Below are 27,860 nucleotides of genomic sequence, written 5' to 3' on the forward strand. Positions count from 1 at the left end.
AACTGTTTTTTCATTAATGAGAGGAAAACTGCAGCTTCAATTAGTCTAGCGTTAATATTCGAGGTGCAGCACGTCCAAATTAAAATAGTTTTATTGTCAGTTTGTGAATGTTTCTACTGAAAGTGCGACAAACGTGAAAGACGACACACCTTGCTGTCATGAAAGCAAAAGGTTTATTCATGTTTGAAATTACACAACTACCACAAGGAAGACTTTTCAGTCCAGGGCGTAGTCTGGTTAGAAAGTAACACTAAACATCTTTAATACATTAGAATCACTGCCACAAATCATCTGTCATGACTTTTCAGTTTCAGAATCACATACAATAGAAAAGAGAGAAAAGAAGTCTTGAACTCTGTTGAACAGAGCTTGAAATGTACAGTTCTGAATACTGAAACCTCTATGCATTACAGTTTTTATAGGGATTTTTTTCTTTTTTTTGCATGATTTAGTAACAAGATGAGCAACATTCAAAATGTTTTTTTTTCTTTAGTATTTACAACAGTTTCACTGTTTGGCGTTAATTTATCAACAATGTTCATCGCACCCCCGTCGTAAAAGCCACAGACCAGTAACCTCGCCCCCCCCACACCCTCCCCACATCTCTTCGTCACGGTATTAATATTGTTATCGTTTTCATTTTTTATATTTTTGTCTTTTTAAGTTGCAGTACCGCAACAGTATTTTATTAAAAGATTAAAATATACATTAGATTACATAGAGAATGATAGAGTTTACAGTGTTACAAGATGTCATCAAAAATAACTACATAAAAACATTAAATAAGGACAAAAGAAAGGATGATGTGGTGATTTTTGTTTAGAGGTAGTAAGTGAGCACTCTAAGCTACAGAAAAGTTGGAAATTATTGGTGTGTGTGAATTTGAATGAGGTAATAAAGCTGTGGATCGACGGATGGGATGTATAATTACTCTTTAGCTATGTTATGTACAACTTTTCCTGCGTAATGGGGGCCTGCTCCTGTGCCATGAAGGAATGATCTACCGTAAGGGGGATTTGTGGATTTCCATAAGCAGTACAAAAAAATGTTTACATATGTACATACTAAACATCAAATTATAAAATATGGAATGGTGTCATGTTATAGTCAAGCAATCAATTACACTTCTTTATGTTCCAGAGTTTGAATAGTCATTCTCTGGTACTAATGTATGGGGCTGTAAGGCGAAAATAAATCTTGAACGCAACTACAAAGCTGCCATTGAGCTGTCAACATTAGCATTGTTGAGTTGCTGGACAAGATGTGGAGCACATTACAGTCAAAAGAAACCGCTGCTTAAATCTACGTACTGTAAGAATGCGAAGAGAAAGCAATCATCAAAATGGAGAGGTGTAATTGAATCAAGAATCAAACAAATGGCCGTTTAAAATGTCATCTTAAATACACAAGTGTCCTCCAGTAATTTGAGTTCAGAGCAGAGAAAGTTTGCTGAGTAACATCTGAGGGCTGTTCTTTATTTATACATTTGTGTGTGCTTACTCCTATGACAATCAAATAAGGGCATGGCTGATGTGTGAAGGCAGAAAGAAAACACGGATCAACAATCAGGATTCACTTGGTGTCTGTGATGGAGGATGCTGTTCGTGTGGCGTGGTGGTGGAACATTTTTAAGGTAAAGGAAAACAAAATCTGTCGTGATTTTTTTTAAATATGCTCTGCTGTTGGTCAGCCAGTAAAAGAGTCCATGCCCAGGTTGAGGAGGAGATGCATTAATGGCGGATCAATTCGAGGTATCGGAGTGCACACTTCCAGGTCCTTCTGTCGGAGATATTACAGAAGACGGAGCCGCTGCATCTTGCCATCCCCCATTAGCCTGGGACACAAATGGGAGAGGTTGAGATTACAATCGCAATCTCTGTAAAATGAGCCTGGTACAATGTTACAACCCAAATGTAACACAACACTCCAGAAATGGAAAGGAAGCAGAACAAAGTGTGTCAGCTGATATTAAAATGCAGCAAATGCACTGAGTCCTGACTCCGAGCATCCTTTTGCTTCACCGCAGCATCAGCAAAGAGACTCTTGAAAACAAATTTGTCTCGTGTCCTGACCAATGGGAGCACTCCCCAAAATCAGTGTCTAAGCAGATTCCTGTAGTGGCCGACAGCTTGTCGCTACATATTCTCCTGTCAGTCAAGAAGAGGGAGGGCTCGGGCGAGGGTGAGGTGGGGAGAGCTGAGTGGAAGTGACAGGGCAGGGCCTCTCCAAGAGAGCCAGTCTTAGCCAGCCTGACTTTGCTTTGCTCCAGGCGTGACCTAGCCTTTACTGGATCCCTGTACGTCACCACTAACAAAGCTAAAGGTTAGTCTATGCTAATACATCTATAAGGCACTTTCCGGGTTGTCGCTACAAAATAGGAGCCTCTCGCTCGTTCTGCTCCTCGTCTTTCTCGTGTGTGTTGTGGTTCAGGTTTCCGTTGGGATCACACTGAGCTGTGGTGAGCCACTAGGCACAGGTCGGCGCTGCACATGAGAGTGAGAAACCTTGTGAGAAAGTGAAAAACACTTGATCCTGTGAGGAGTTGACATGTCTAAAGAGCTTATAGCAATAAGGCGTCAGCAAAGCCAAAATGACACCAACAGCAGCGAACGCTGGCGACAGCCCCCACTGTTTGTTTACATGAGATGGTTCTTTCCCCCTCGCAGAAATATTTTTTTAATTTCCAGCAGTAATTTAATGCCTTATTTTTATGCTTAAGCTTTCAGTAGCATTAGAGTGAGTATATATGCATTTCACCCAACAGGCATAACAATATAAAGAGCAAACACATGAGAGAGAGAAAGAGCTGTCTGATACTGTTCCTCTCCCTCTCTCTTCATCCTCCCTCATCAACGAAATTAATCTTTACTCTGATAGCTCCAGATTATGCTCTGCTTTACAAAAAGGCGCCATATCAAATCTCATCAAAGAAGATGGAATTCATGTCGGGAAGGGGCTGCGGGCGATCACATGTTCATCTTTTATCATGGAGATAAGGGAAGGGAGAAATTCTGTGAAGCATTTCAAAACAGCTAAAAATGCAACAGATACTGTGCAGTATCTCTATTATTTTCATCATTTTTGATTTGAGTCAAAGAAATTATTGGTTGCAGCTTTCATTTCCCTGCTGAGTAATTCTACTTTTGTTCATATCAGGTGAAAAAGGGACAAGATTCAATATCTAATATTTGATTTGGGAAGTTCACACATGCAAGGTTGTTTCTATTTTATCTACTGGGTGTGAAGCAGGGGCAGATCGAGGAATTTCTCTTAATCAGGGGCCGTAAAGGGGCCACAGTTTACACAGAGGGGCCAATTATACATCCAACATCCATGCACGATTCCTGATTCAGTCAGGTGCACATTCAAGTCATTCCTTGTTCACTGTTAGCTCTATAGCTTTAATCAAAGCCACACAAATATATTTTGAAAATGGTTCCTTGTTCAAGCACACTGTGTTCTTAAAAAGGTTTAGAAAATAATAATTCTTTAGAAATTGTCATATTTAGTATTTTTAATAAGTGACTATTCTTTTAAGACTATCAACAGGACGGGGCCACCTTAGGGGCCGATCCGATTTCCCCTGGATCCGCCCCTGTTGCAATGCAATACGATGGACTGTATCAATAAATTATATAAAAATATTTGAACTAATTCCACACTGCTCTTGTCCCAGCAATCTACAAGTCTATCCAGTAGAACCTCTACTTACATTTAAGCCATGTGGACTGTACATGGTGTTTCCCCGAAGAGCATCATTGTATCCTGCCGTCTGACTGATAACATGGCGCAGGGTATCCACCTGAGGGGACAGACAAGGCGGACAGGCTGGTCAGCTGGGTGTCTCGCTGCAGTACGACACTAACTGTAAACATGCTCGGTGAAGCAGCAGAGACGTGTAATCACAGAGAGACTTCTGAGACAGCAAATCTACCAAACACATGTGTCACACACAGCTTAGAGATTTTCTAATGAAAAAAAATGAAAATAAAATAAAAGTAATGTCGGTACGTTACCAGCATGCTCTATTACATTCTCTATAGTGGCTATGGAATAATAATAATAATACAAATAAAAAAACAGAACATACATAATAATAATGTGACATACACTATGGCTATTTAATATGACATTAAATTTTTGTCATAATCATGAGTAAGCATTGATTCTTCTATTTTTCACAAGTGCATGGTTGTGTGTGGGCTGTGTAGCTGCGTGGAACTTACAAAATGGAAGACGTCAACAACACACAATAACAGGATGAGGTAGGAAGACAGCAATATAGATTACAGGAAGAAGGGAGGGGAAAACACAGTACCAAAAACCCAATACCAACCCAAGAGCTCAAGTCAAAGCCAAATGCGTTCGCTAAATGTTTGGAGCAATAACCAGGAAGTTGCTTTGTGGCATTAAAGCAGTGGGGTGGGATTATATTTTGGCTGCCAAAATATTCCATCCAAAGCTAAATAGTCAGTAAACACTGTGGTCAATGGATTGTTATCGGACGCCTCGCTGTGGTAATTTTACTGCCGTCCCCTGAGCAGTGTGTTCTTTTTTTCATATTTTCTGTTGTTGTTTGAATGTGCTTCAGACTGCACTGTGGATGGCTCAGTACACAGGCAAGACAAGGACAGCTCTCTGCACTGGTAGACAGGAACTGTCCCTGATTTGTTGATCCTACCTGTGACTGTACATTGGCTCCGACTTGTGCCCCTTGGTAAGAATCCCCATTCAGACTCTGCATGCTCAAGAACATGTCCCCAGAGTTTGGGAGGTTAAAAGAACCTGAAGAACCTGGAAAGGGAAGATGTAAGTAGCTAAATACAGGAGAGGCCTTATAGGGAAAGCACAGACCCACACACACACACGCACACACAAATAACGCAGACACACACGCTACACGCATGTGTCCGCATACACAGACCCAACTCAAGCAGACAGATGCACTGAAATGCAAGAAAGACTCCCATAAAGCAAGCAACTACAGGGGTGAGGGAAGGGAGAGAAACAAACAGAGGAGGACGATATGCAGAGGGGCTGAAGATGATCTTTTTTCTTACGAATGCGGTGGACACGGGTGAAATGAAAATCACATGACACAAAAGGGACCGGTTCTATATGTGGTTTGGTAGCTTAAGCTCCCAATTGTTCCACATCCACCTACTTCCAGTCTAACTTTGGCAGGGAGGTACAGTATCACAGGGTAAAATGACAAGGACAATAAGAAGCTTATGAAAAGACCAGTACCAGTAAACATGTTGCTTAAAAGAGTGTTTTTGCTCTCTGCAGAATCCAGCTGAAACTCTTCATCTTTCATCTGGAATCCTGGGTGCAAGAAAAAGGGACCACTTCATAAGCTTACCACATCCCGACGCAGGTCAACCTAGTCCTAACTCAGCATTACATCATCTCATCACTAAACATGCCCTTTCAGGCTCTGCTTTTTATTCCATTCTTATTCAATACGGTCTGCATACGATGTCACTTAAATATAATAATATTACTTTAGGTTAAATGCTACCGGCAATTATATTTCTCTGTATTGTGCAAAAAAAAGACTACCACTCAGTGGGACTACGTACGGTTGCATTACAAATGACAGGAAGCTGACAGGAAGTCAGGGGAAAACAAATCCCATGGTATCATTCTGGAATCTATTTTTTCTTTTTTTCTTTTTTTTTGCCAAAAATACACGTGTTCTCGGTTCACAAGTCAGGAACAGCCTCTTTATGCATGACTTTGCTTGGCATCAACTGTCTTATAGACAGGAGACACTGTGATCCCCAAGCTGGGAGCAGAGCCTGTCACTCTTGCCTGTGTGAATGGTGCATGAGAGAGTGAGGCATGTAGGCAGCAGGTTAAGGGCTGAGGTAGAGGGCAGATCTTTTTATTTTATTGTTTTGTTGTCTATATGCAGGAGTGCCTACCGGAGTTAGGTGTGGTAGGGGAGTTGGCCTGGCTGTTCTGCACTGCAGCGGCTGCAGCGTGTGCCGCATTTACAGCAGTCTTGGCGGCATACAGGTTGGCTTCTTCCTGAAACTTGCCGATATTTTTCTTGTACCGGATCCTTTTGTTGCCAAACCAGTTGGATACCTGTGAAGGGAGAGCAGAGGGAGGAGGAGCAGAGGAGTCAGACGTCAGGCAGCTACAGCACCGTGCACTGAGCAGTGTGATTGTTTCAAGATGTCATGTTTGGGTCCATCAAGTACCCAATTCCCAGCCCCTGCAGAATAATGTCCGCCGGGTACACGAGCTAATTAAGCCATAATCAGGAGCCACTTGTGTCTTCTCATGGATGGGAGCACGACATGCTCTCAGATCTCCTGACGAAACTAAAACACAAGGGGCTCCTACTGTTCACACACTAAAGTCAATGTATTATATATATTTCTCATATCAGGTTCGGTTGTTAAGGATACATAGTCTGACATTTCCCTCTGTGAAATATATGAATGTTCATGTTTTACCCTCTGAAGATGTATCACTGATTTCAGTGAAGTGAGTCTGGGTGATTGACACCTCATGTAAATATATATGTAGAATATTTTTTTTTAAATATAAATGTACAATTGTTTAACTCGGGGCCAATATAGCGGATTGCAAGTTATATATAAGTTTGTTATGTATAAGGCTAAACATAACATTTTACCCAATAGAGAAAACTGGAAAACATAGCATGTTGTGTTAAATGTTCATATTTTAAATTACTAGTCCTAATATAAATTAAAGCATGCATACAAATCTTCATGAGCATTCACCCTTAATGGTTGGCCTATGTAGCTGTACTGCGATTAGTAACAAAACAGTAAAACAGCTATTAAACATGTGCGTGTTTGTGTGCGTGAGTGTGTGTGTGTGTGTGTGTGTGTGTGTGTGTGTGTGTGTGTGTGTGTGTGTGTGTGTGTGTGTGTGTGTGTGTGTGTGTGCATGCTCAGTGATTCGAGAGGCAACTTGAGTTTGTAATTATCAGAAACTGGAGCTGGATAGTAAAGACCTGCAGACGTGTGAAGCAGTAAACACAGATTATTGGTTTGGCAGTGTTAGTTGAAAATGTGTTTTTAAAAAAAACTTAAACTTAAATATTTCACCCAAGTCAAATTGAACTCTTCAGGCACGGGGAAGTATTGAGTTCCCATTAATGTCTGAATCTGGGTGTGTATTTATCGTTAGAGCTGTAGGAAATGCGAATTTTGTAGAACTGTAATAATGACGTCCAACATCAGTCAGACAGAAAAGTTGTACGAGGGGTGAGCCTTATGTGTGAATGCTGGCTCTGCAATAACAGTGGAATAATAATGAGATGATGCTTGTTTTTAATGGTCCTATAAATTAGAGTGTCTTGTCGCTGTGCTGCTGCTGCTGCCCCCCTCTCAGGCCCTGCAGCCCCACGGCTGGACCAGCCAAAGTGCAGCTGCCCCTAATGACGCTTTATTTAATTTCCACCCATGTGCTTAAATTTTAATATCCCCAGCAGCCCGCCAATGCCGTGGCGTGAAAACTGACTGGATTTGCAGGACATCAGATCATTTCTATCCCGCACGTCTCTGTGCTCTAAATCTTTAATATCTAGGCAATTAAAATTAATGACCATTCAGGCGAGGCCCACTGTTGGCGGGGTTTCCTTGACATCAATTGTTTGATGGGTTTACCTAGAGGTTAAACTAACAAGCAAGGTTTAATTGGAAGCAATGAAAGCCCTGGCCATCATCCTTTTTACTTAACCTGCTTATAGTGGATTGTAGAAGCAGAGAAGATACAATATCCTCACTCTTTGAGACAGCTCACAAAGTGCCCACAAACCCGGAGAACACCATAGGACACGTTGTGTGAAGCTCATCAGTCTGTTTAATTTAACAATATGTCCACGCAGACAGTGTTAAACAGCTACACAGCTGCACTGTTTGCACATGAAGACACACTGTGCATGTGTTTTAAGTGCAGATCTACACTTACTTTTTACCCTATACGTCAGTGATCTGCAGCAATTCTATGTGTTTTAATAAAACTTGACATGTTATTTTAAGAAAAAGTAACCGCGAATCATGTTTTTTACTTTATTCTGCTCTTGTCCTCGGTGATGGAGTGTGTTATGACTGTATTCTACCACTGCATGGTGTTAGAAGCATGGACAGCCTCAGCAGTGTTGGCATCAAATCCTCCAGACGTTACACCACCCTTCTCCATTCTGCACACACACACACATTCCTCTCCTGCCCACTGAACTCTGGAGTTAGTGATTCTCCGGTTTACCTAAATATTGGACAAATGCACGGCACTGTAAGGTGTGGAGCACAACCCAATCTACAGAACTAATTCCCCTTTTATCTCGTGGCAGGCCATGCATTCAATTGACTCCTGTGTTGTGCGGTTGAGAACCAGGTTGTGAGACTGAATTACCTGACATCAGCAGCCTCAGAGGCAGCGGTTGTATAATGACCATGCACACCGCTCGCGAGTACACGCTGCTGCTGCTTTCACTGCTGCCCACTGGAGAGGCTGCGGAGGCTGTAGTTAATAATTCAAACTATTTCACCCCATTTCAGGTCAATACTCCTCGCCGGTCGATGTAGGGCAATGCATGATCTGTCTATGATCTCAATATATCTGGGGTCGTAACGCCGTAAGCCTTAAATAACAAATACAAAGGTGGTCTCGCTGGCTGCGATACCATCCATTATAAAGGCGGCATCAATAATGAATAAGAGCTCAAGTCTTCTCTAAATTCACTGAGCTGAAATATTGAGAAGTGTCGCTCAGGAGAAAAATGTCTACAAATCGAAATAATGTAAATGAAGCTTTGTGCTGGCGTTTGGCTCAAATGTTGAGCCATTCACACAGATTATAGCAAACACTCGAAGCGTCTGTAAACCCTGACACAGACCACAGCCATCCAATCCCATGCCTTCATTCAGGAGCCCAGCATGAAACATGCAACGTGACAAAGGGGATAAGACGGCATCCTGCATTTAGGGTGAGCAACACTTAATACGTCAAATGATGCCAATAGCTCATTGCACTATTTAAACAACCAGGATTCAAACATTAAATGATTTTTTTATTCATTCAAGGTTGCAGCATTTAAATATGAATAAAGTGGATTTGTGGATTTGTGCAGGAATCTCCTGAGGTAAAGAGATTTTGTTTTCTGCAACTGCGCCTCTTGCATTTAAAAACGATCCCTGCTAAAATGATGCAGGGAGTTTCGTCAGTGACAATGTATTGAGCAAAGCTGCAGACTGATATTGGCATACCATTCACAATGGATGGTTTTTACTTAATGAACTGCTTGTGCAAAGAGTTTTGGGGGGGGGTTGTTTGAAAAAAGAAATGACTAAGCTGAGCACTCAGTGAGGCCGCAGCCAGCCAGGTCTGCGACTCTTGGAAGGGGCGGGGCGCGGCGAGGGATAACTTATGGCGTGCTCGGCCACATCTCGAGCAGCCGGCTTTGTTATTCACTTAAAATGAGCCTAAGCACTAAGAATAAGTCAATAACAGCGTCTGCCGTTGGCCTCTGCTTGTCGAGGAGCGCGCCGCAAATGGGACCCGAGATGAGTTCAAGTGAATTTTTAAAAGCCCTCTAATTTCTGCATGGGCTGATCTGTTCTCATGGGAACTGATACAGTGGCCTGTTTTTTTTATTTTTTTTTTATTTATTTGCGAGGCACTCAGAAAACACACCGGAGCTCCATCTGTGAGGGTCGGTGGACATTTTCTTTTACCTGCCACAAAGCACACTGTGAACAGGAGGTGGGTGTGGGGGTAAATAAACTCAGAGTGCAGTTTGAGGATTGCAGAAGACCACAGAATTAGTCAAAGCTCTACAACAAACAAAAAAATAAATTAATAATGTGGTAAACAATAGCCAAAAAGTGAAATATTTCATGTGACACATTTGTACACACATAATATGGCGATAACATGGGTGTAGTGCAAAAGTATGGATCAACCAGATAGAGTCTGTGTTGTCGTGTGACTGAAAGCTAGGATGTAAATGCTGAAAATTCACAGCCGTCTCTTTTAGAAATGTCAGTTCAAAACTTTACACTCTATAGGATGACATTAGCATTTATCCAGTACAGTGTGAGGGAGGGAGTTTCTGTGCAGTGGCAAAACTGTGAGGCTATTACATACATAAACAAAAACGAGATACAAAAAAATGAAAAACAGTGGATCAGGAGAAGTTATGACATACCTGTGATACTGTGATGGTGCTTCCCACCCCCTGAAGGCAAAAAAGAATGGGCTTTTACAGTATCTGACTCTTCATGACTACACTCAATATACCCCCTCCCCACACAGCAAAAAAACACTGCAGATTATTGTATAGATTCATGTTTCTCTGATATTGTGTCTCATGAGGACAACCACAGAACAATAGCGTAGATAGTAGTCACAATCATAGCAATAGGAAAAAAAAGAGCACAGGGTAATAATACTTTGGATGTGGGGGTTAGGTGTGAGAGATATTGCCTTCAGGAACAAGGAGGCTGTGCTGTATATATATAAAAGTGGCAAAGTCGCATCTTTACGTCTAAAATATAACTGTGAATTAGCAGAGTCCCGCCAGGTCGCTTGAACAGCAACCATACAAATAAATTCCCAGTATTGTCTGGTGCTTTGAAGCAGCAGACTTTTCTTAAAGTAATGGATGATGCCATTTTTTGTTTTTTTGTCTTTCTAGCTTATGACCTGAGCAACAGAGAGAGCACACATGGTGGATGGGAATGAGGGGGGGAAATGGCAGGGGACCCAGCGCTGGGGTGGCTAAGGAAGGACAGCATAGTGCTTTGATTGAGGCCAAGATGATATAGGCCTCCCCTCCCTGTGGCCCTGCTCTGACTGACTGGGACCAGCCTTGACTGAAGCATCATTAGGCAGTCACAATGTCAAGGTTAGGTAAGGACATTGTGTCTCAGTGGTGTGACCCACGGTAACTATCCCTCTAGGCTTTAGCCTTTCCCCACACTGATTACCCACCAGCTACTGTTATAGGATGAGCACTACCCACCTGGGAAACTGTGATGCTGCACTTCTTGGCCAGCTCCTCCTTAGCCTCCTCGCTGGGATATGGGTTGCTGAGGTGCGAGTAGAAATATTCGTTCAAAATTTCCGTCGCCTGCTTGCTGAAGTTTCTCCTTTTCCGCCTGAGTGGGGAGAAAAACGAGAGAAAGGCAGGGCAAGCCTATTAGTGGGGACCAGCATTAACTCATCCATTTGGATCGCACAAATTGCACAATCAATCTTACACATAAATGGTGAAAATAATGAGGAATGGGCTCTAAGGGGCCCTCAGGAGCAGAATATCGTGTCCTGCTCCAAGAGGCCCGTCAACACACAGAAGACCAGATTCAACCAATAAAGTGACAAGCACACAACCACACACACACACACACACACCCACACACACACACAAACAAACACACAGTCACGAAAACACATACAATGTTTAATTTGGTCTGTTGGTCTCCAATCTCCAGTCCAAGCGTGTAATCTGTGGAGTTTAGTGCAGCGGATGGGTGGGCTTCGTGATGGAGCGCAGAGCCCAGTCGGAGTGCATCTCGGTACATTATAGAAATCACGGCATGCACAGTTGAGCATTGTTCCTGAAGTGCCACAGCCCCAGGGATCTCCAGTAGAAACAGGCAAACTCTAACTAGATCTGGGTCCCCTTCCCTCCCAAGGGCACTACTTATCATGTTGTTGAGCATTTGCTTATTTTTGCCTTGTTTACTGCGCTTCACACAGGCAGTGGGCAGCAAATGTGCTTCCACTTGGCTTGTTTGGCCCCGAACTTGTGCCGGCTCTCCGCAGAGCGCCACACTGCACCGCCGCCGCCGCGCTGTTAGTGATTAGAGTAATCCACAACACCTGCTGATGACCTCCCCGCCATCCATTACGCACTCGACTCGGTCCCCATTTCATTTTGGTCGTAACTGCTCTCAGGTGTGAGGGCATGATTGTCTTGAAAAAGGATAATGTGAGGAACGTGGACATAATTAAAATCATGCATCTCTGCAGCGCTCTGGTTGTGCCAGAAAAAAGTGAGAGGAACAGAAAACAAAGTTCAGACCTGCACAAAGTCTAAAAATGACCTCGCCCAATGGATTTGCTCACATATGGGTCATACAGAAGCGACAAATACCACACACACACACACACACAAACACACACATACATGTATGGTATATACACCGTACACACACAATCCACTGACCTGGCATCAAGGAATCTGGAGCGCAGGATCATGACAGCCTCACAGGTGCTCTGTTTCAGTTGCATCTGGATGGAGCTGAACTTGCGGTGGATGATTCCCACCATGCGCTCGATCTCTTTAGGAGAGATGGGCCGCGTGCGAGACTGTTCCCTCAGCAGGTTCATCACATGTGTAGTGAATTCATTACACGCCTGACGGAGAAAAGACGGAAAACAGCAGAAGTGAGTTCCGTTAATATCCTGAGTCACAGCAGTGAGATTTTTAGTACTTAGAAAACTCTCGTTTTTTTTTTCACATTTGGAAAAGAGACCGTTACATGCAAACTGCTGACAGCTTCATGTGAGTGCACCATCTACATATTACGTTGACGACATAATAGGTGAAGCCAATCTCTGAATACACTGTGAATGCAGATTTGCAATTTGGCCAGGCCCTAACGCAGAGTGAATTTAAACAGCTTTTCGTTAAACCGGTTCATACATGATTAATTAGAATAACTCATTTACGTAGTGCACACTTTAGCTCATTACTCTGAGTAAAATTCGTTAAGTATTTACATTTAGATAATTAAAACCTGGAAACACCCTTAAGAAAGATGCATTTACTCCCAGGCGAAGTGCCGCGTGCCCCCACGTACCCACCTCCTCTCTTGGAGAGCGCCGAGTAAATTAGTCTAATTTACCTCGCTGGCTTGCTGAGGCATCACTGTTGCACCTTCTATTTTCACCCATAATGCCTCTGTGTTTAATGGCGAGCTCAAAGTGCTAGGTGAAGGAGATGATCATACTTTCATTTAACACAGATGATTAAGGCACTCCTTTGGATCTCTGTGATCAACTACAACACAGCGCAATTTTTTTTTCCCAGGCTGACAACACACTTTCCTCCGTCACACTTACACGCTGCAATTTTCTTTGGTAATGCAGGGAATAAGCTGCCCTGAAGTAATGTGGAGTATCACGTACAGAGCAATGGGTCCGTTTGAATGCATGTATGTCATTCACATATTCTCAGATACAGAAAGGTGCATGGAGGGGTGGGTGTAGCATACCCATCCTTACCTGTTCGTATTTCTCCAGCTCTGTGTGATAGATCTGTCTGATCTGGGTGAGTTTGGCTCTGTAGTCGGAATGTTCGATGGAGTTGTCGGCCGCTCCGCCCGAGGCCGCGGCTGCTGCTGCGGCGGCGGCGGATCCGCCACCTTTCTCTGGTCCCGCCACGCCCTCGGCCAGCAGCATGTTGTCTAAACGCATGAGCTGGGGGTCCGGGGGGTCCTCCTCCTGGGCACCGCGGATGCTGAGACCTGCAGCAACAAAGCAAACAGGAACACGGGGTCAGCTCATGGCATCCAGGGGCATGTTAGGACTGATATTAAAAATGAAAATAAAACAGATCAAATTGGCCCAGACTGGATAGTTAAGTGAGATTAAAATGATTATGCCTGCGCAGCCTGCTACAGTGTGGTGTTTCCTCTGCAGGTGTGAAGTGAGACGTGCCTTCTGTGTGTGCGGCGTGTTCCCGTCGCCCCTTGTCTATGCCTGCTCTCTTTTATTTACACACTGCGCTGCACAATGTGTGTACGGGAAGGCTGACATGACAGCAACATCCATAAACTGACAAATGCTCAATGGTGAAGTGGCACTTCGACTCTGTGAAAGGATGCTAAACAGAAAACTATACCTCTAGTAAGTGTCTCAGTCTTTGACACAGAGAACGCTGCGAACTCCACAAAGCAACTATCGTTTCCCTCAATTCAATTTGCCTGTAGAGTTTGATTCTTGTGTATTATTTTACAGTCCGGATTTTGCAGTGCTTCCAAATGGGCTGCTGAAAAAAAGAAATCAACATGCAGCAGACTAGTGCAGAGTCCATTTTATGCTAAGTGCTCATTTTTGTTCTCAGATCCCGCTGTTTATTTCCTCTGGTTTTCAGTCTCGCCAGTCTGTCAGCGAGTCGTAATCACCCAGCAGATAGCATACGTGCACACCTGGATGCATTGGCAATGCAACCACAAAGCCTGGCTTTGCAGAGAATAAACAAACACAAAACACAGCGGGGTCGGGAATCAGACAAAAAAAGGAAAAAAAACAAAACAAGCTTGAGCCATCCAGTCTAATAAGTGGATAAAAATGTAGCTCAATGGGCAGTAAATACTGAGTGGCTACTCGAACGTTATGATTACCAGAGTTGTTTCAATTCAATAATCCCTCCTGCAATTCAGGGCTTTTCAACGGCTCATTACAGCTTCATTAAGATATGGCCGGCCTCTGGATTGTAAATAAGAAGATTAGTGGCTCTATTGTGCCAGCCAGTAGGCATGCAATCAGAGAGGCCCTTTTACCAAGCGCTGACCGACTGACCCTGCACTCCATCCGCAGGAGTGAAAACACTCTTTCTTACAAACACCATCCCTGAATAAAAAAGAAATTAGGGAGCACATGATATTGTAGCTACACTCCTCTGATGTTTTCATCTCTGTCGGTGTTGTGTTCGACTGCAGTGCCGCTGAAAAACAAATTTGGCTCTATTTATGGATCGGCTGGCTCTGAGTCTTTTAGGTGTAATGGTGTGAGAGGAGTGGATGAATGTGGCTATTTGTGTTGGAGACATTGAGATGCTGGACAAGGCTCCATCAGGCTCGCCGAGCCAAGCCATCCATGTGGACAATATGCCGCTGCTCCACTAACCCTCATCCACATCACACTGCATCTGCACAGCTCCACCCAGAGCACTCGTTCTGGACAGGCTCGGCCGTTTCCATTCCAGTTTGTGTGGCATGAAAGAAACGCCACATGATTCAAATGTTGACCCACCAGATGCCTGGCTACATATCTCAACATGCTCTAATAGCTGGTGGTTTGTCTGCCACTACGCTTCATATTTTCCTAATTCAGTATTTACTCCCTCTCTCTGATTCAGCCCAAGCTCAGCGGGCTGCACTTTCCTTTGTGCTGTGGGTGGTGGTAAGTAGGTAGGCACGTTTTTCATGTCAGGTATATTAAATATAACTGTGGGACGCGGCGTACATTTCCACACCAAACCCAGTTGTCACTTTCACTCCACTCACTCTACATCCAGGGGAAATGCAGCTGAGGGAATTTACAGGGCTTTTCAGCTAAATGGGCATAAATCACTGGTTTCATTCAAACTAAATAATCACAGGCCATAAAGAGCTACTTGTCTCTTACCATATATTACCTCAAAGTTCCTGTGCGCAATAATGTCGCCATTCATGGCAAAGGAAAACAGAGCGAGACATTAGAAAGTGACATGTAATCCTGTTAGTGCACTGACATGTGGAGTGGCCGTGACATTTTTATCATACGTGTCCATTTCTATTTGGGAAATCAGCGGGATAAAAATGATTACTGCGCTGCCCTGAGAAGCAGACGGCCCTGCAGGAGTCCACCAGGGTGTGTTTGTGCCAGAGCAGCTCTGGCTGGTCATTCATAACGCACATGTAGGGAGGGGATGATGCCTCCGTCTCAAGCACATAAATGCTAAAAATTAAAAAAGAAAAAACTGTATATAAAGAAAATATGGTCCATAGAAAAAAAACTATCTTCGAAACCGGTGCCATGTATCTCTGTCTCTGTACGTGCACCTTTGTTGGAGGATTGTGGATTCAATGTCTGAGCTCTGCATCATCACACAACTTCCACAAAATAGGCTCCGCAGCGAGATAATATCTTTAATTTGCTGTGTGGTTGACAAATCTGTATAGTAACTTGCAAAGCCACATTCGAGCCCTGCATTGCTGCTCAAATCTTTATCCTGTTTTTGTCTGATGATATGGGTATTAAAACAAGTTTGGGCACCCGAGTTTAGCTCTAATCCACCTCCACAGTCAAAGTGGGATTAATCTGGGTGCAGAGGGAAAGTGCGGGAGTCGTGTCACCTTGGTGAAGCCCGCGAGCGATGGGAACTTGAGAATGAAAAATCCATACGTGGTCTACTTATTTCGCAAAACTGCGATGATGCCGGCTCACTTAATTACCCGGACGCACTTAATGATGTAAAGAAGAAGAAAAAAAATCTGAAATTGTAGTAATAATGTAACATGTCCTTAATCAGCCCCATTTGTCATTTAACAATACAGGTGGAGTAGCCGGGGAAGGAGCACTTGCCTATATGATTGTTCCTCATTTCTCCTCTGTGGCTGAGACAAAAGGAGACACTGTGATTAATCCATCCCTATCAGTCAGGGGTGGTTCTCCTTTTCATTTTTTACAGGTTTCACCGCCTCTATCAGATGTGAGGAAGTAACAAATTCGACAGATAAAGACAATGCAGCCCTTTCCTCTCATATACTCTCCCCTGTTCTCTGTTTATAATCATTTCCGGGTTTGGCGGCTGTTGTCTCGTACATCATTCGCTGCTTGACGCCCTGGCAGTGATCTAAGCACTGCTTGGGCCCGCTCTCCTCTCCTTTCCTCCCACCTCTCCCGTGTGCCCTCTTTTATTCTGTGGGTTTAGCTGACCTTTGGCCCGCTTCTTGTTTGCTCTCATCACTGAAGTGTGAGCAAGAGAGCCATAAAGGCAAGAGTCCTGCTGGGATAATGTGGCCTGAGGAAGAGGGAAGGGGTGGCTCTGGGTTTCTTCACCTCATTCTGCGGCGCCGGCTTCACGGTCAGACGCCACAAAATGCACTAGAGGTATTGCTCTGTGCAGATGAAGCCAGGTATGTTTCTTTATTATGTTTTTTTTTTTTTGCAATGCTTTTCTAGGTGAAATGTTCCATGCTGCAAGCAGGATGTGATGCAGTGCAGTCATTTTTGCTTGGGTTTGACACTACACACACCGTGACTCCAAAAACATCCTGTTCATTACAAGTAACCCTGACCCCCCCCTGCAGCCTCTCTCCTTACCAGTGCCTCCCAGTGAACGGCTCCGGCCACGTATCGACACTCTGTTCATCTAATTGCATTGATCCGCAAAGGTCTCCCAAAGCTAACTAATCGAAACAGAATTTATTTTCTGTCAATATTTGCAAAGGTCATCTCTCTTAAAGCTGTGGAGTAGACGCTGTGAGCAGGGAGGAGGAGGAGGAGGAGGAGGAGGAGGTGGAGGAGGAGGAGGAGGAGGACCGTGGCATCTAGCCTGTTACTGAGGCTCATCCAAGGTGAGCTTTAACTCGGGCTTGGCACTCATGATCCAAGGCTTCTAATCCACCGTGTTATTAAAACCCGCTGCCAAAGCAACACACTAGAGACTACAGAGGGCTTAAAGTATCTATTTCACAAAGAGGCCAGTGTCACTACAGCCGTGCTCCACGTCTCCTTTGACTTCATATCATCTCCTTTGTCGTGGCGCCTGGATCAGTGACTTTCAGCTCCAGAAGCGCGGAGCTGGATCAAATTACCATTGAAAATCTTTTGTTCTGACAAATGAAACATAAGGATCCTCTTTCATCGACGTTCTTAAAGGCTTTTTTAAGCTTGGCCTACATCCACATGGCACAAAGAATCTGAGAGAACGCCTGCGGGCTCTCACTAGCATGTACAGTAATTAACATGCCATTAACACATTAATACACATTAAGTATTCCCAATGTTAATGGCAGAGTAATTACCATACCTGATACCGCACTGTGGGGAAGCCAAAGCACATTTGCCACTTTGTGCCTCACTTTCTTTGTAGAGTGAGCTGATCAGAATAATTCGGGGAAGATGCTTTATTCTGCATCCCTCCCCCCACACACACAGTATCAGTGTCTGTGCATGTGTCTGTACTTTCACTCTCACTGTAGCTGATTTCACTACAAGCTCACCTGGATGTTGTGACTGTAGAGCACTGAGGTTTGGCTTTAGAGGTGAAGCTGTAATACTGGAGGGGACAGAGAGCCTGGTGATTAAATGCGGAGCAAAAGGAGGCAGGGAACGGACCCTAAACTGGGGAATCCCTGTCTAGAATGATGATGTATTTCCTCCCCGTGCGGTGAGTGATAAGCTAATCAGCCACGCTGACAGTGAAGTGTTACAGCCCCCCAGTGCTGGGTCAAGACTTCTCCCATCATACACCACCAGCACACGCTAAACAGACAGCGCACGGAGGTGGAGGTGGTGGGGGGGTAGTGACAAAAAGTGGCTGTGGTCAGAAAAGAAGATCTCTGTCAGTTCAGGTAGCCTTTGTCCCTCGACGATGATGATGATGATGCACCACCGCCCCCTCCCCCCCCAAAAAAAGAAGGAGGCTGTGACAGCGGGGGTGAGCAGCGGCGGCAAGGAGGAGGAGGAGGAGGAGGTGGGGGGCTTGCCACTCTCGACCCACGACTCCAGGACGCGCGGGGAGCGGGGGTGGGTAAGGGGGTGGGAAGAGACAACTCAAACAAACATCTTGAAGACATTTTGCCAAGCACACCAAAATTAATCACTGTCCCACGGTGGCACTGACATTTGTGGGAAGTGACACACAACATGACAGACTAGAGGGAGAGGATGAAAGGAGCGCGAGGGAGGGTGGGAGGGCCGGGTAAACAAGAGCCACTGTCACTCGCTGTGATCATGTGTGTGCGTGCGCGTGAGCATGAGTCGTGTATGTGAGTGTGTGTATACGCGGACGTGTTGAGTGCCCGCTTTCTTTCCTGCCCTCTAAGACTCGTCGTGGGCACACGGCCAAGTGGTCTAGTGATGGCTGACCAGGCCTGGCGGTGGCGGCCGCACGCAGAGGTTGGGGAGACTGGCCAAATGAGTGGACAGGACCTCCGGTACAGATCAGCACACTGACTGACCCTACAGGACACGTACAGCGTGGGGCTCCAACATAGGGCCGCATGGTTCACATGGTCCGCTGGTCACAGAATGATTCGCAATCGCTCAGACCCTCGTGTGTCGTTCAGGCAGACGTCACGCGTCTATGATGAACCCAGAGCAAAATATATTCATTTGAAAAGTCAGAGATGGTGTTAGTCGGTGCTGTGGGGAGCCTCCGAGTTGAGAGACAGTTATTGCATGTTGTGTTTCAATATTTCATTTTGACCCCCCTCTATATTGTATTAGCATGTTTTGCTTCTTTCTTTTCCTCAGCTTCATTTTATATTTCATGTATTAATGGTCTTTAGCTGCTAGCCTCAATTTGCTGCAAAGGTAGGCTGATTTGTTATTCAGACCTCAAGCAAATAATGCAAATGTGGCACTGAAAGCCACTTATGAAATACCCAAAGGCAACTAATCACTCCTCCTCTCGTTCCAGCCTTTCTGCAGCCGCCTAATTAGAAGATGGAGATTGCATGAAACCAGGTCACACAGCAGGTCTTGTACACACCGATAACCAGGCATATACACAGGCACAACTCCATGCAGACACCAAGCCAAGCATGCATTATTTTAAAGGCTAGAGGTGAAAAAATAATGCTATTCAGGTTATTAATCCCATATATTTCACTGTATGCTTCCAAAGAAAGGGTTTAGGCTTGAAGCATTTTGTGTATGTGCTCTGTATTTCTCTTGCGTGTGAACGAGTAAGTGTGTAAAATCTGTGCATGTGCATACGCCCGTGTCTGCATGTGTGCATGTGAAGGCTACATGCTCGCATAAACAAAGAAACGGCATTGGTAGCATACAGCCAACCATGATCCACTGCCAGAGAGATTATTCTTTGCAGTGGCATTTCTGCAAGAGAGTTGACAGTCCATCATTTAGATTTTGCAGTGTATCCACGAAAAGGCTGCATTGCCTGAAGCAGAAGGAGCTGCTCTTTCCTTCAGTGTCTTTCATAGAAGAGAATTCAGCTCCAAATTGTAGAGCCCAGAATCCTTTGCTAGCTGCGCTAACGTGCGAGGACTACCGCTACGAGGCAACTGAGGCTACGAACACGGAATGAGACTCGCGCTTGGCGTTCTGATTCGCGGTGCATCATCTTTGCAAAGATTGATAAAGCTCACAAACAAAACAAAAACAAAAAAAACCAACACATCCACACTCGTGTCATAACAAGAGAACTGCTTCTGGAAGCAATCGTAGCCTGATGTTGCAGGTTACTGCTGGGTCTGCAGAGTGCAGCGTGAGGAGTAGCCGGGCAGATCAGGTCCAGGCCAAACAACAGCTTGTGACAGAAGCAGGCCAAAGAGGATGTTGAGACACGCAGAGACTTAACAGGCAGCCGGCCGGCCATCCACTCTTTTTCAGCTCTCCTTATACTCAACACATCACTTCGTATCCATCGTACGCGCCTCTCAAAGAGCACAGCAAGAGCAGAGTTTCACATTACCATGAGAAAAGCAGAGGGATAACTGTGGAGTTTTCGAAGCAAATAAGTGAATGATTGCTGGGAGAATATCATCTCCCTCATTTCATTTAAATAGTTTTATTGTACACTCGCAGATGATATTCCATCTTTTTTTTGTTGTTCAACGATACCTGGCAAACAAGTTAGCACAAAAAAAGGTTATTTGGTGCTAAGTATTCCCAGCATGTACTTTACACACCATTTAACGAGTTAGAGTGGAGGCCTGGCCATTGGCTGTGACTCGCTTGCCCAGTTATCCAAGATGAACCGTGCAATCTCCCTCACGTCACCCCTGTCATGTGTACCCAAGTCCCCCTCCGCATCCAATTCCCTGCTAGGGCTTCACTGGAGCATGGACGAGGCGTCACCGAAGCAACACAACAGCTCCCGTAGTGTCTCCGCGCACCAGTGAGGGAGAAGTTAGGGGGGTGGGGGTTTGATGGCGGTGGAGCTGGGGGGGGCTCACTCTCATAATTACAATAATTAACAGTTGCAGATTTAATTGGAAGGGAAGGCATTAACAGGAGGAACATTGCGGCGGCGTGTGCGGAGGGAACCTTTGCTGCAAGAAGCTTTTGTCTTCCTTGTACCTAATGGTGCTTTGGCTGCTTCGGTTGGCAAACGCTGACACAACACAACGCACCACAACCGAGCTGCGGGTTCAGACGGCGGGGCTTGTCAGGACTCAGACTGGAGGCAGATAATTAGGTGCCAGGTTAATGAGAGCGCAGACTCTTGATGGCATTTGGTTACTGTATGTGGGCAATTAATGACTTTGTTTTTGTGTTTTTTATTGCCCACTTGAGTGGAAAACATAATACATTATTCACCTCAGGCCTGCGCGTGGTGTTTGATGGAGTAGCGCGCGACTCTGGCTAAAGAATCGGCTTCATTCACCGTGGCGAACGGTTAACTCACAACATTGCGGCGCGCTGTACGGAGTTAGAGAAATGTAATCTCGACTCGCTCGTGGCTACACATGGAGCGTGACCTTTAAAGACAGTACCGCCTCTGGTCGCCAAGCCTAATGTTCAAAACTCTGAAGTCTCAGGTCAGACGCAGGACAATGTTGCCACAAACAAAAAACAGAACAAAGAAACCGAACCCTGTGGCCATAAGTTCTCAGTTAATTCAGCATATCGCATTTCATAATGTATTTGCAAAAACTCCATACCCCTCGAAAAGCTCTGCTTTCATTCTTGGAGGATTTATTGGCAATGAATCCACTGAGAGGTCTTTAGACATCCTCTTCTTTAGCCCAATCACTCGATACCTTCTATTTTGGAGTTAGTTGTTCTCTTGCCTGTGGTGGCCAATTAGAGCGCTATAAGATAAATGGGCACCCACAACTTTGATGTCCATCTTTTTAATAAGCTTTGGTTAAGATGACATCTGTGTGAAAGAGTTCAATATCTTCACAGTGGGAGAGAAAAGAGGTTTATTCTAAAATGAAATATCATGTAAATACTGCTGGAGGTTTAGGCTGGGTGGGGGGATCACAGTGTCGGCTGTGACTCTGGTGCTGGCATTCATTATCTTCCTCTGCAGTCGTGCAGATTAGTCAGCGAAAGATGATTTTTAGAGCCTCGTGAAATCTGCTTTCATACCACTGAATCAGCCTCAGCATAAACAGGAGAAAAAGGTTTTTTTATGTGTGTTGAAATATATAGAACATTTGAAGCCTGGAAAACAGAATGCTCAGAAACACAATTAAAAAATGCAAACATTTGCACTCCTTAAATGCACAGAGTTAATAGTAGAATGGAGTAACAGCGTTACACTGTCTAAAATGGTGGGGTCGTAGTGTGGTGCACGAGTGTGTATGAATGTAAGAGGGAAAGCGAGGTGGAAAGAGAGCATATATCTAACCTCGCCTGCGGACGTGCTCCTTTATACGTGTGTGTAACTCAGTCAGGAATAATGTAAATGTCTGGAGAGTCTTAAGACTGAGCAGGCCTGTATAAAAGCACCCTGTTTCAGGCTAGTAAAACAAGTCAATAAATACCGCAGAGAAGCCGGTGCTGTCTGCTGCACTCTCCTGAATGAAAACAGAGGTGAACTGCTTATTTTCAGTCTGGCACCGGCGGTTGACAGCGGCATTATGGGCGCTCATACATTCTGACTATCACTCGTCACAAGCCATATCTGTCAACATTACACTCCAGTGCATTTTAGATGTAAAACAAGTGTTTCCTGGGAAGAGTATTTATGACCCGATGCGGTCAGCGGCTGAGTGAACTAAACGCTTCCCACGGCAGCGTCCGACCGCCGTTATGACGACTTCTCTCTCTCACCCAATTCGTCAGTTGGTCCCTGTTGTTGATTCTCGCTCACGGAGCAAACATGGAAGAATCACATGCTGAGCCTCGGCGTAGGGAAGCACTTACTATACAGGAGCAGGCAGATCCAAATGGGCAGGCGATGACACAGACCCGCACAAAATGGAAACACCATTAAGTAGGCAAACACTTCACAGCGATAACTGCTACCTGATTACAGCGGGGAAGCACAGCGCATGGTTCTCCTTTTTTTTTTTTTCATACTGTGTCAACACTTTGGGAAAGCAAATATTTCAGTGACTACCCTCCCTGAACTTTAATCCATATGGTGCATTCTGTTTGTCACCACAGATGTTCCACTCCCAGGATGGCTTCTCACAATAGGAGAAACTACTCCTCTACAAGCAGTGGCACACTTGCTCTGCGCCACACAATGAATACACAGAGGTCACACACCGGGGCCGGCGTCAATCCTTTATTAAATTACCCAGCTATCTTATTTTCTGTCACTGCACTGATATGGGGGTTATCTTTTTCATTTATGTAGCGGATTTGCAGGGGGATTATGCATTAAAGATTAAGGGCATGTATACCCAACACCTCAGCACAACAAAATGCAATACCTCAGACAGTGCACGGCTGATGTGGGTGAGGAGAAAACGCGGCGCTATAAAACAAATCTTCAGCAGCCACAACCGGACAGGGTTTATTCTCCTCAGACAATACAAGCTGTGACTATACAGAATGTTTCAACCCTAAAATACTGTGGTAAGCAATACAAATCCCTTGGACAAAATGAAATGTATTAAACATGTGGATTTCATAAATCTCCCTCTCCTCGGCCTGGGTCAGAGGTATATTCACTATAGAGCTCAGCAGACACTTTTCCCCCAGCATTGTTACTCTGAGTCGAAAAGTGCTGCGAGTGGTTTCAAAATGAATGTCAGCAAAAGCGCCGCGCGTACAGCGAGCAGCAGATCCTCACAGTAAAACGGTTCAAATCACTTACCCCTGCTACTTTATACGGGTATTACAGAGGTGTGGGGATTTAAAGGTCTGCTATAGAAATATTACAGATGGAGGAGTGAACTAGGATCTGCATTGTAGATGTGAAAAGGCTCCGAAGATGAACAGTCCAGGGTAGTTCTCCAGGTTCATCCTCCACAGTGCAGATAGTGTCAAAGAAATGGGGGTGGGGAAAAACCCATTTGGATCCGAGCGCAACACTGTTAAACACCCAACTGGGATCCCTTTAACCTTGAGTAGCGTACCAAAGGTAGAGGCAGCCTGGGGCTATGGGGGGGACTGGCTACCACAACTCCCAGTGCCATGCTGCTCCACAGTGGGGGCCCCTACATCGCCAGATTGCCAGAGAGGCCGGCAGAGGTGGTGCCACAGAGTTAGCAGGAGCTGCTCGAACATCCATTTAAGCTGCTCCGTTATCTATTTGTTTTGTTTTCCAAACCACTCCGGTTTCGGTCACCTCGCCGAGGAGGGCGTTCAGCCCGTGTGCACCTCGTGGCTGTCGGGAGCATCTGTCGGCAGCTCGTTCGCGAGACGCTCCCGCTAATTATTTAGCTGGTGTGATGGATAATCTGTGATCATTAAAGATCAGAAGAGCTAAGAAAAGATCGGGAGTAATTATCATTGCTCTGTAGTTCGCACAGAAGAAGTGAAGGACTTTGAACAAGCAGCAAGTAGCACGGATACACAATTAAATGCTCTGTCTTTGCATTCGCAGTAAACAAAGCGCCAATGATGCATGAATATTATATATAGTTCTGCGCTGTGCTGGGGGGGCTGGAGAAAAGATGGATAACGATAGAAGATAAATTAGCATGCGATAACTCAACACTAACACACCTCAACCAAATAATGAATCCTACAACCTGAGTCACTTCAATCCCTTCGTATGATTCAATCATTTCCGTGACAGCTGACTATTACTTCATCATTTCATAAAGACAGATTAAAAAGTTGTCAAATTAAATATTTAAGAGGGTCTGCATGCAGCGGTGAATTTTTAAAGGAATAACACAGATTGGAGATGAAATGAGGCACCTATATGCATATTTTATGCCATAGGGAACGAACGCATATATTTTCCTCTAGGCCACCTACTTTGTAATAAAGAATAGAGTGTGTATAGATGTGGTAAAGCAGCGCAGCGGAAATGATATGAAAGAGAAATTGGTTTTACATAATGATGTCAAAAGGAATATGGCTGTGCATGGTCATGTGGAATAAAGATAAGATTCTCTTTCTCCGTGAGTGAATATTTGGCTAATGGTTTCTTCATTTCCTTAAAGAATAAAGACGGCAGCTTTGTATGAACCATGAATGAGGTTTCTATTGAATGAAGTTAACATTTATCTTTCAATAGCCGACGAGATCTGTTGGAGAAAAAAAAAAATACCCATGTGAGGAGCAGAATACTCAATGTAGAAGCTCTGTCATGTGTTGAAATAAAGAGAAAGTGACAAGTGACAGTAACTGCGATCACATTTTCAGCGGGAGGAAGGTTTGAAGAGGAGAACAAAGCCGCGCGGAGAGGGTTAAATCTCAAACAGAGAAGAGGCTGCATTTCACCGAGTCAGCATCGATTGGAGTAAACAATGACTGATCAATACACACATAAAAGACTCCCTCTAACAAAGACTTGCATGTAGATTTCATAAATCATATCTCACATACAGATACAGCACGGAGACGCTTTCTCTCAAGCCTGTTGAATTAGCAGCAGGCCTTCTCTCTTTTTTTCTTTTTTTTTTTGTTTTCTATTCTGCAGCGGTACACAGATACACTCCGGTGTCCATACACCCTCACTCATGCAATAAGCATCATTGTCACAGAGATTTCCTCTCCAAATGGTTCAGCCTCCACCATCTGCAGGCGTTCCCAGACACACCGCTTTGAGTCTGCCATAATGATGCATGACTAAGTACAGTTAAAGTGTTGCAGTCTGTTGGCAAAAAGCAGTCAAGCACTTTGCTATAGTGTCACTACGGATAAACCATACAGCTGAAGGTTGACGATGGATAAAAGGCAGTGACAGGCCTGGTGATGTGACACTGTGTGTGTGTGTGTTTGTGTGTGTCTGTGTGTGGGTGTGTGGATTCACATGTGTATGAGAGGTTAGAAACCATGGCACAGCAGATTTGTAAGTGTTCTTTAACTAGGATGTGAAATAGGTTTGGACACAGTGAAATAAAATGCTGTGCTGGAGCCTGTTGAAAGTGCTACACGGTTTTAAAGTCATTCCTTTAGCCAATAAGCAGGCGTACCACTGTGCTGGGAATCATTACCTCATATCATTTGTCACATACAAGTGTTGCTAGCCAGCACGATGTGGAATCATCAAATGCAAAGGTCTTATCTTCTGAATGTTTGATTTGCAGAAGATCAACACTGGAACTAGTGAAGTCCACGCCTTGCAGAGGACTGTTTTTTTTTTTACTTGAACTCCTTTTACACAGGTTAAAAAACCCACTAGCATCCAGTAACATCTGGCTTTTGTCTGCAGTGTGACGGATTCAAGTTCCTGACGTTGAACACGGCGCAATGGGGAAAAAACAGAAAGGTAAACTTCTCTACTGGCAATGGGAAAGGAGTCAATCATCTTTTTTTAAAAAGCACTAATTTTGGTGTAAATGTGGTTTTATTTGGCCTCTTTCACCTTACTCTACTTTGGTTTAATTTAACAATGAGGGACTCAAGCCTCCTTCTCATCTCCAACCCCGTCTCTCTCCTCCTTTTCTATCTGTCTGTCTCCTCCACTGCTCTTCAGGGTAGATATTCAGCACACAGAGAATCCGGAGGAGACAAAGAACCCTCCACCACACTGTACTCTGTTTGCTAAAGTCTTTTGTGTCAAAATGCTCCGGCAGACTTCGCCGCTGCTTTGCCGAGTTCGCCGCCGCAGCCGCTTTCATGTAAATGATCTTGAATGTTATTTTCTAAAGAGATGCATTTTAAAGAGAAATTCTCATTTCTTTGCTTCTGCGTCTTGTCACAAACCCTTTTCTCTCCTATCTCCTCCCCTCTCTCTCTCGCCGGCTCCCTCCTGCCGCAGCCGTAGACTGCATAATTGATGCAAATACTGTCACATGTGTCAGGAGTGGAGGCTCTTCTAGTTTACTTCTGCGCTACACTTTATCGGAGAACATTAAGTGGAGAAAGCAGCCTCATGCCAGGGGTGGAAAATCAGCTTGTCACTGGTCTTATTCGCGCAGCCGTTGCTTCGGGATTGTTTCATCAAGGTGATTGAGAACAAAAAAGTACGGCAGCAAATTCCAGCTTATGTTTCGGAGCCCTGCCACATACATTATTTATATTTGTTGCCCACCCTCGTCTCCCTCGCCATCTGAATACATCATCGCCTAATTCTCCAGCATTTCTCCAGATTTACTCCTATTTGCGCTACATCCTTTCCACATCAACCACGTCGTACCATTAGGCCTGCGGAGCAACACTTTTTTTATGTGTGTGACACGGACCTGAAATTATAGATAGCTGCTTTCAAGGAGTGCCATGATGGGGAAGCCGTAATGGCTGTTGAGTGACTGGAGTGCAGTCGGAGACAGAAACAGAATTTCATTTACAACAACGATACAGGAGGAATTATGTAAAATGCTAACATTCCATGCCATTTAATGAGCCATATTCACTAATGTCTAAGTCTACGGTCTGGCGGTAATAAAACGCACACTGGCTGCCAGAGCTCTGCTGCTACACTGTTTCTGTCTATTTCCAGCTCTGTATGAAACAATGGTGCATAACAGAACAGGCAGACATTTGCAGTTCTCTACCCCTGTGCGCTGAATACTCTTCAGACAGAGTGAGGTGCTTGTCTGCCCCCCTCTTCCTCTACTCTTCTTTCTTTTTTTTTTCTTTCTGGCCCGAGTCTGTGCTACAGATTAAGTGACTTGATCCTGCAAACATCTGAAGAATTCGGCTCCACAAAGGGGTCAGACAAAGGCCAGGGGATAGCCTTACAGGTCCCCCCTCCATTAGCAGATCCACAGAGGTGTCATCAGGAGCGCTGTGCGGGCAACAAAGACGCCTCAAAAAGAGCAGATTGCCAACCGGGGTTTATCTCTGGGCTCCTTAATAAAACCCTCACAGCCTGCGCCTTACTTGGA

The 27,860-nt window shown here is 44.6% G+C and overlaps 1 protein-coding gene across 8 annotated transcripts in view; it reads right to left on the reverse strand.

The window, feature by feature from the left end:
* Positions 1 to 154: 154 nt before the first annotated feature.
* Positions 155 to 27,860, reverse strand: part of pbx3b (pre-B-cell leukemia homeobox 3b) — a 58,644-nt gene continuing 30,938 nt past the window's right edge. For 2 of the 8 annotated variants that reach the window (XM_035167003.2, XM_035167002.2), the window contains exons 3-10: positions 13,276 to 13,517; positions 12,215 to 12,405; positions 11,009 to 11,144; positions 10,193 to 10,222; positions 5,928 to 6,093; positions 5,248 to 5,325; positions 3,713 to 3,802; positions 155 to 1,834 (exon numbers count right to left, since the gene is read on the reverse strand). In XM_035167003.2, coding sequence (XP_035022894.1) covers positions 3,756 to 3,802; positions 5,248 to 5,325; positions 5,928 to 6,093; positions 10,193 to 10,222; positions 11,009 to 11,144; positions 12,215 to 12,405; positions 13,276 to 13,517 — 890 coding nt within the window. In that variant the 3' untranslated portion in view covers positions 155 to 1,834; positions 3,713 to 3,755. Of the gene's footprint in view, positions 1,835 to 3,712; positions 3,803 to 4,681; positions 4,795 to 5,247; positions 5,326 to 5,927; positions 6,094 to 10,192; positions 10,223 to 11,008; positions 11,145 to 12,214; positions 12,406 to 13,275; positions 13,518 to 27,860 lie in introns of all 8 variants that reach the window. The other 6 variants (XM_035167005.2, XM_035167004.2, XM_035167008.2 and 3 more) reach the window with 4 other exon arrangements.

Source organism: Hippoglossus stenolepis, chromosome 9 (genome assembly GCF_022539355.2).
Source record: "Hippoglossus stenolepis isolate QCI-W04-F060 chromosome 9, HSTE1.2, whole genome shotgun sequence".
Lineage (NCBI taxonomy): Eukaryota > Metazoa > Chordata > Actinopteri > Pleuronectiformes > Pleuronectidae > Hippoglossus > Hippoglossus stenolepis.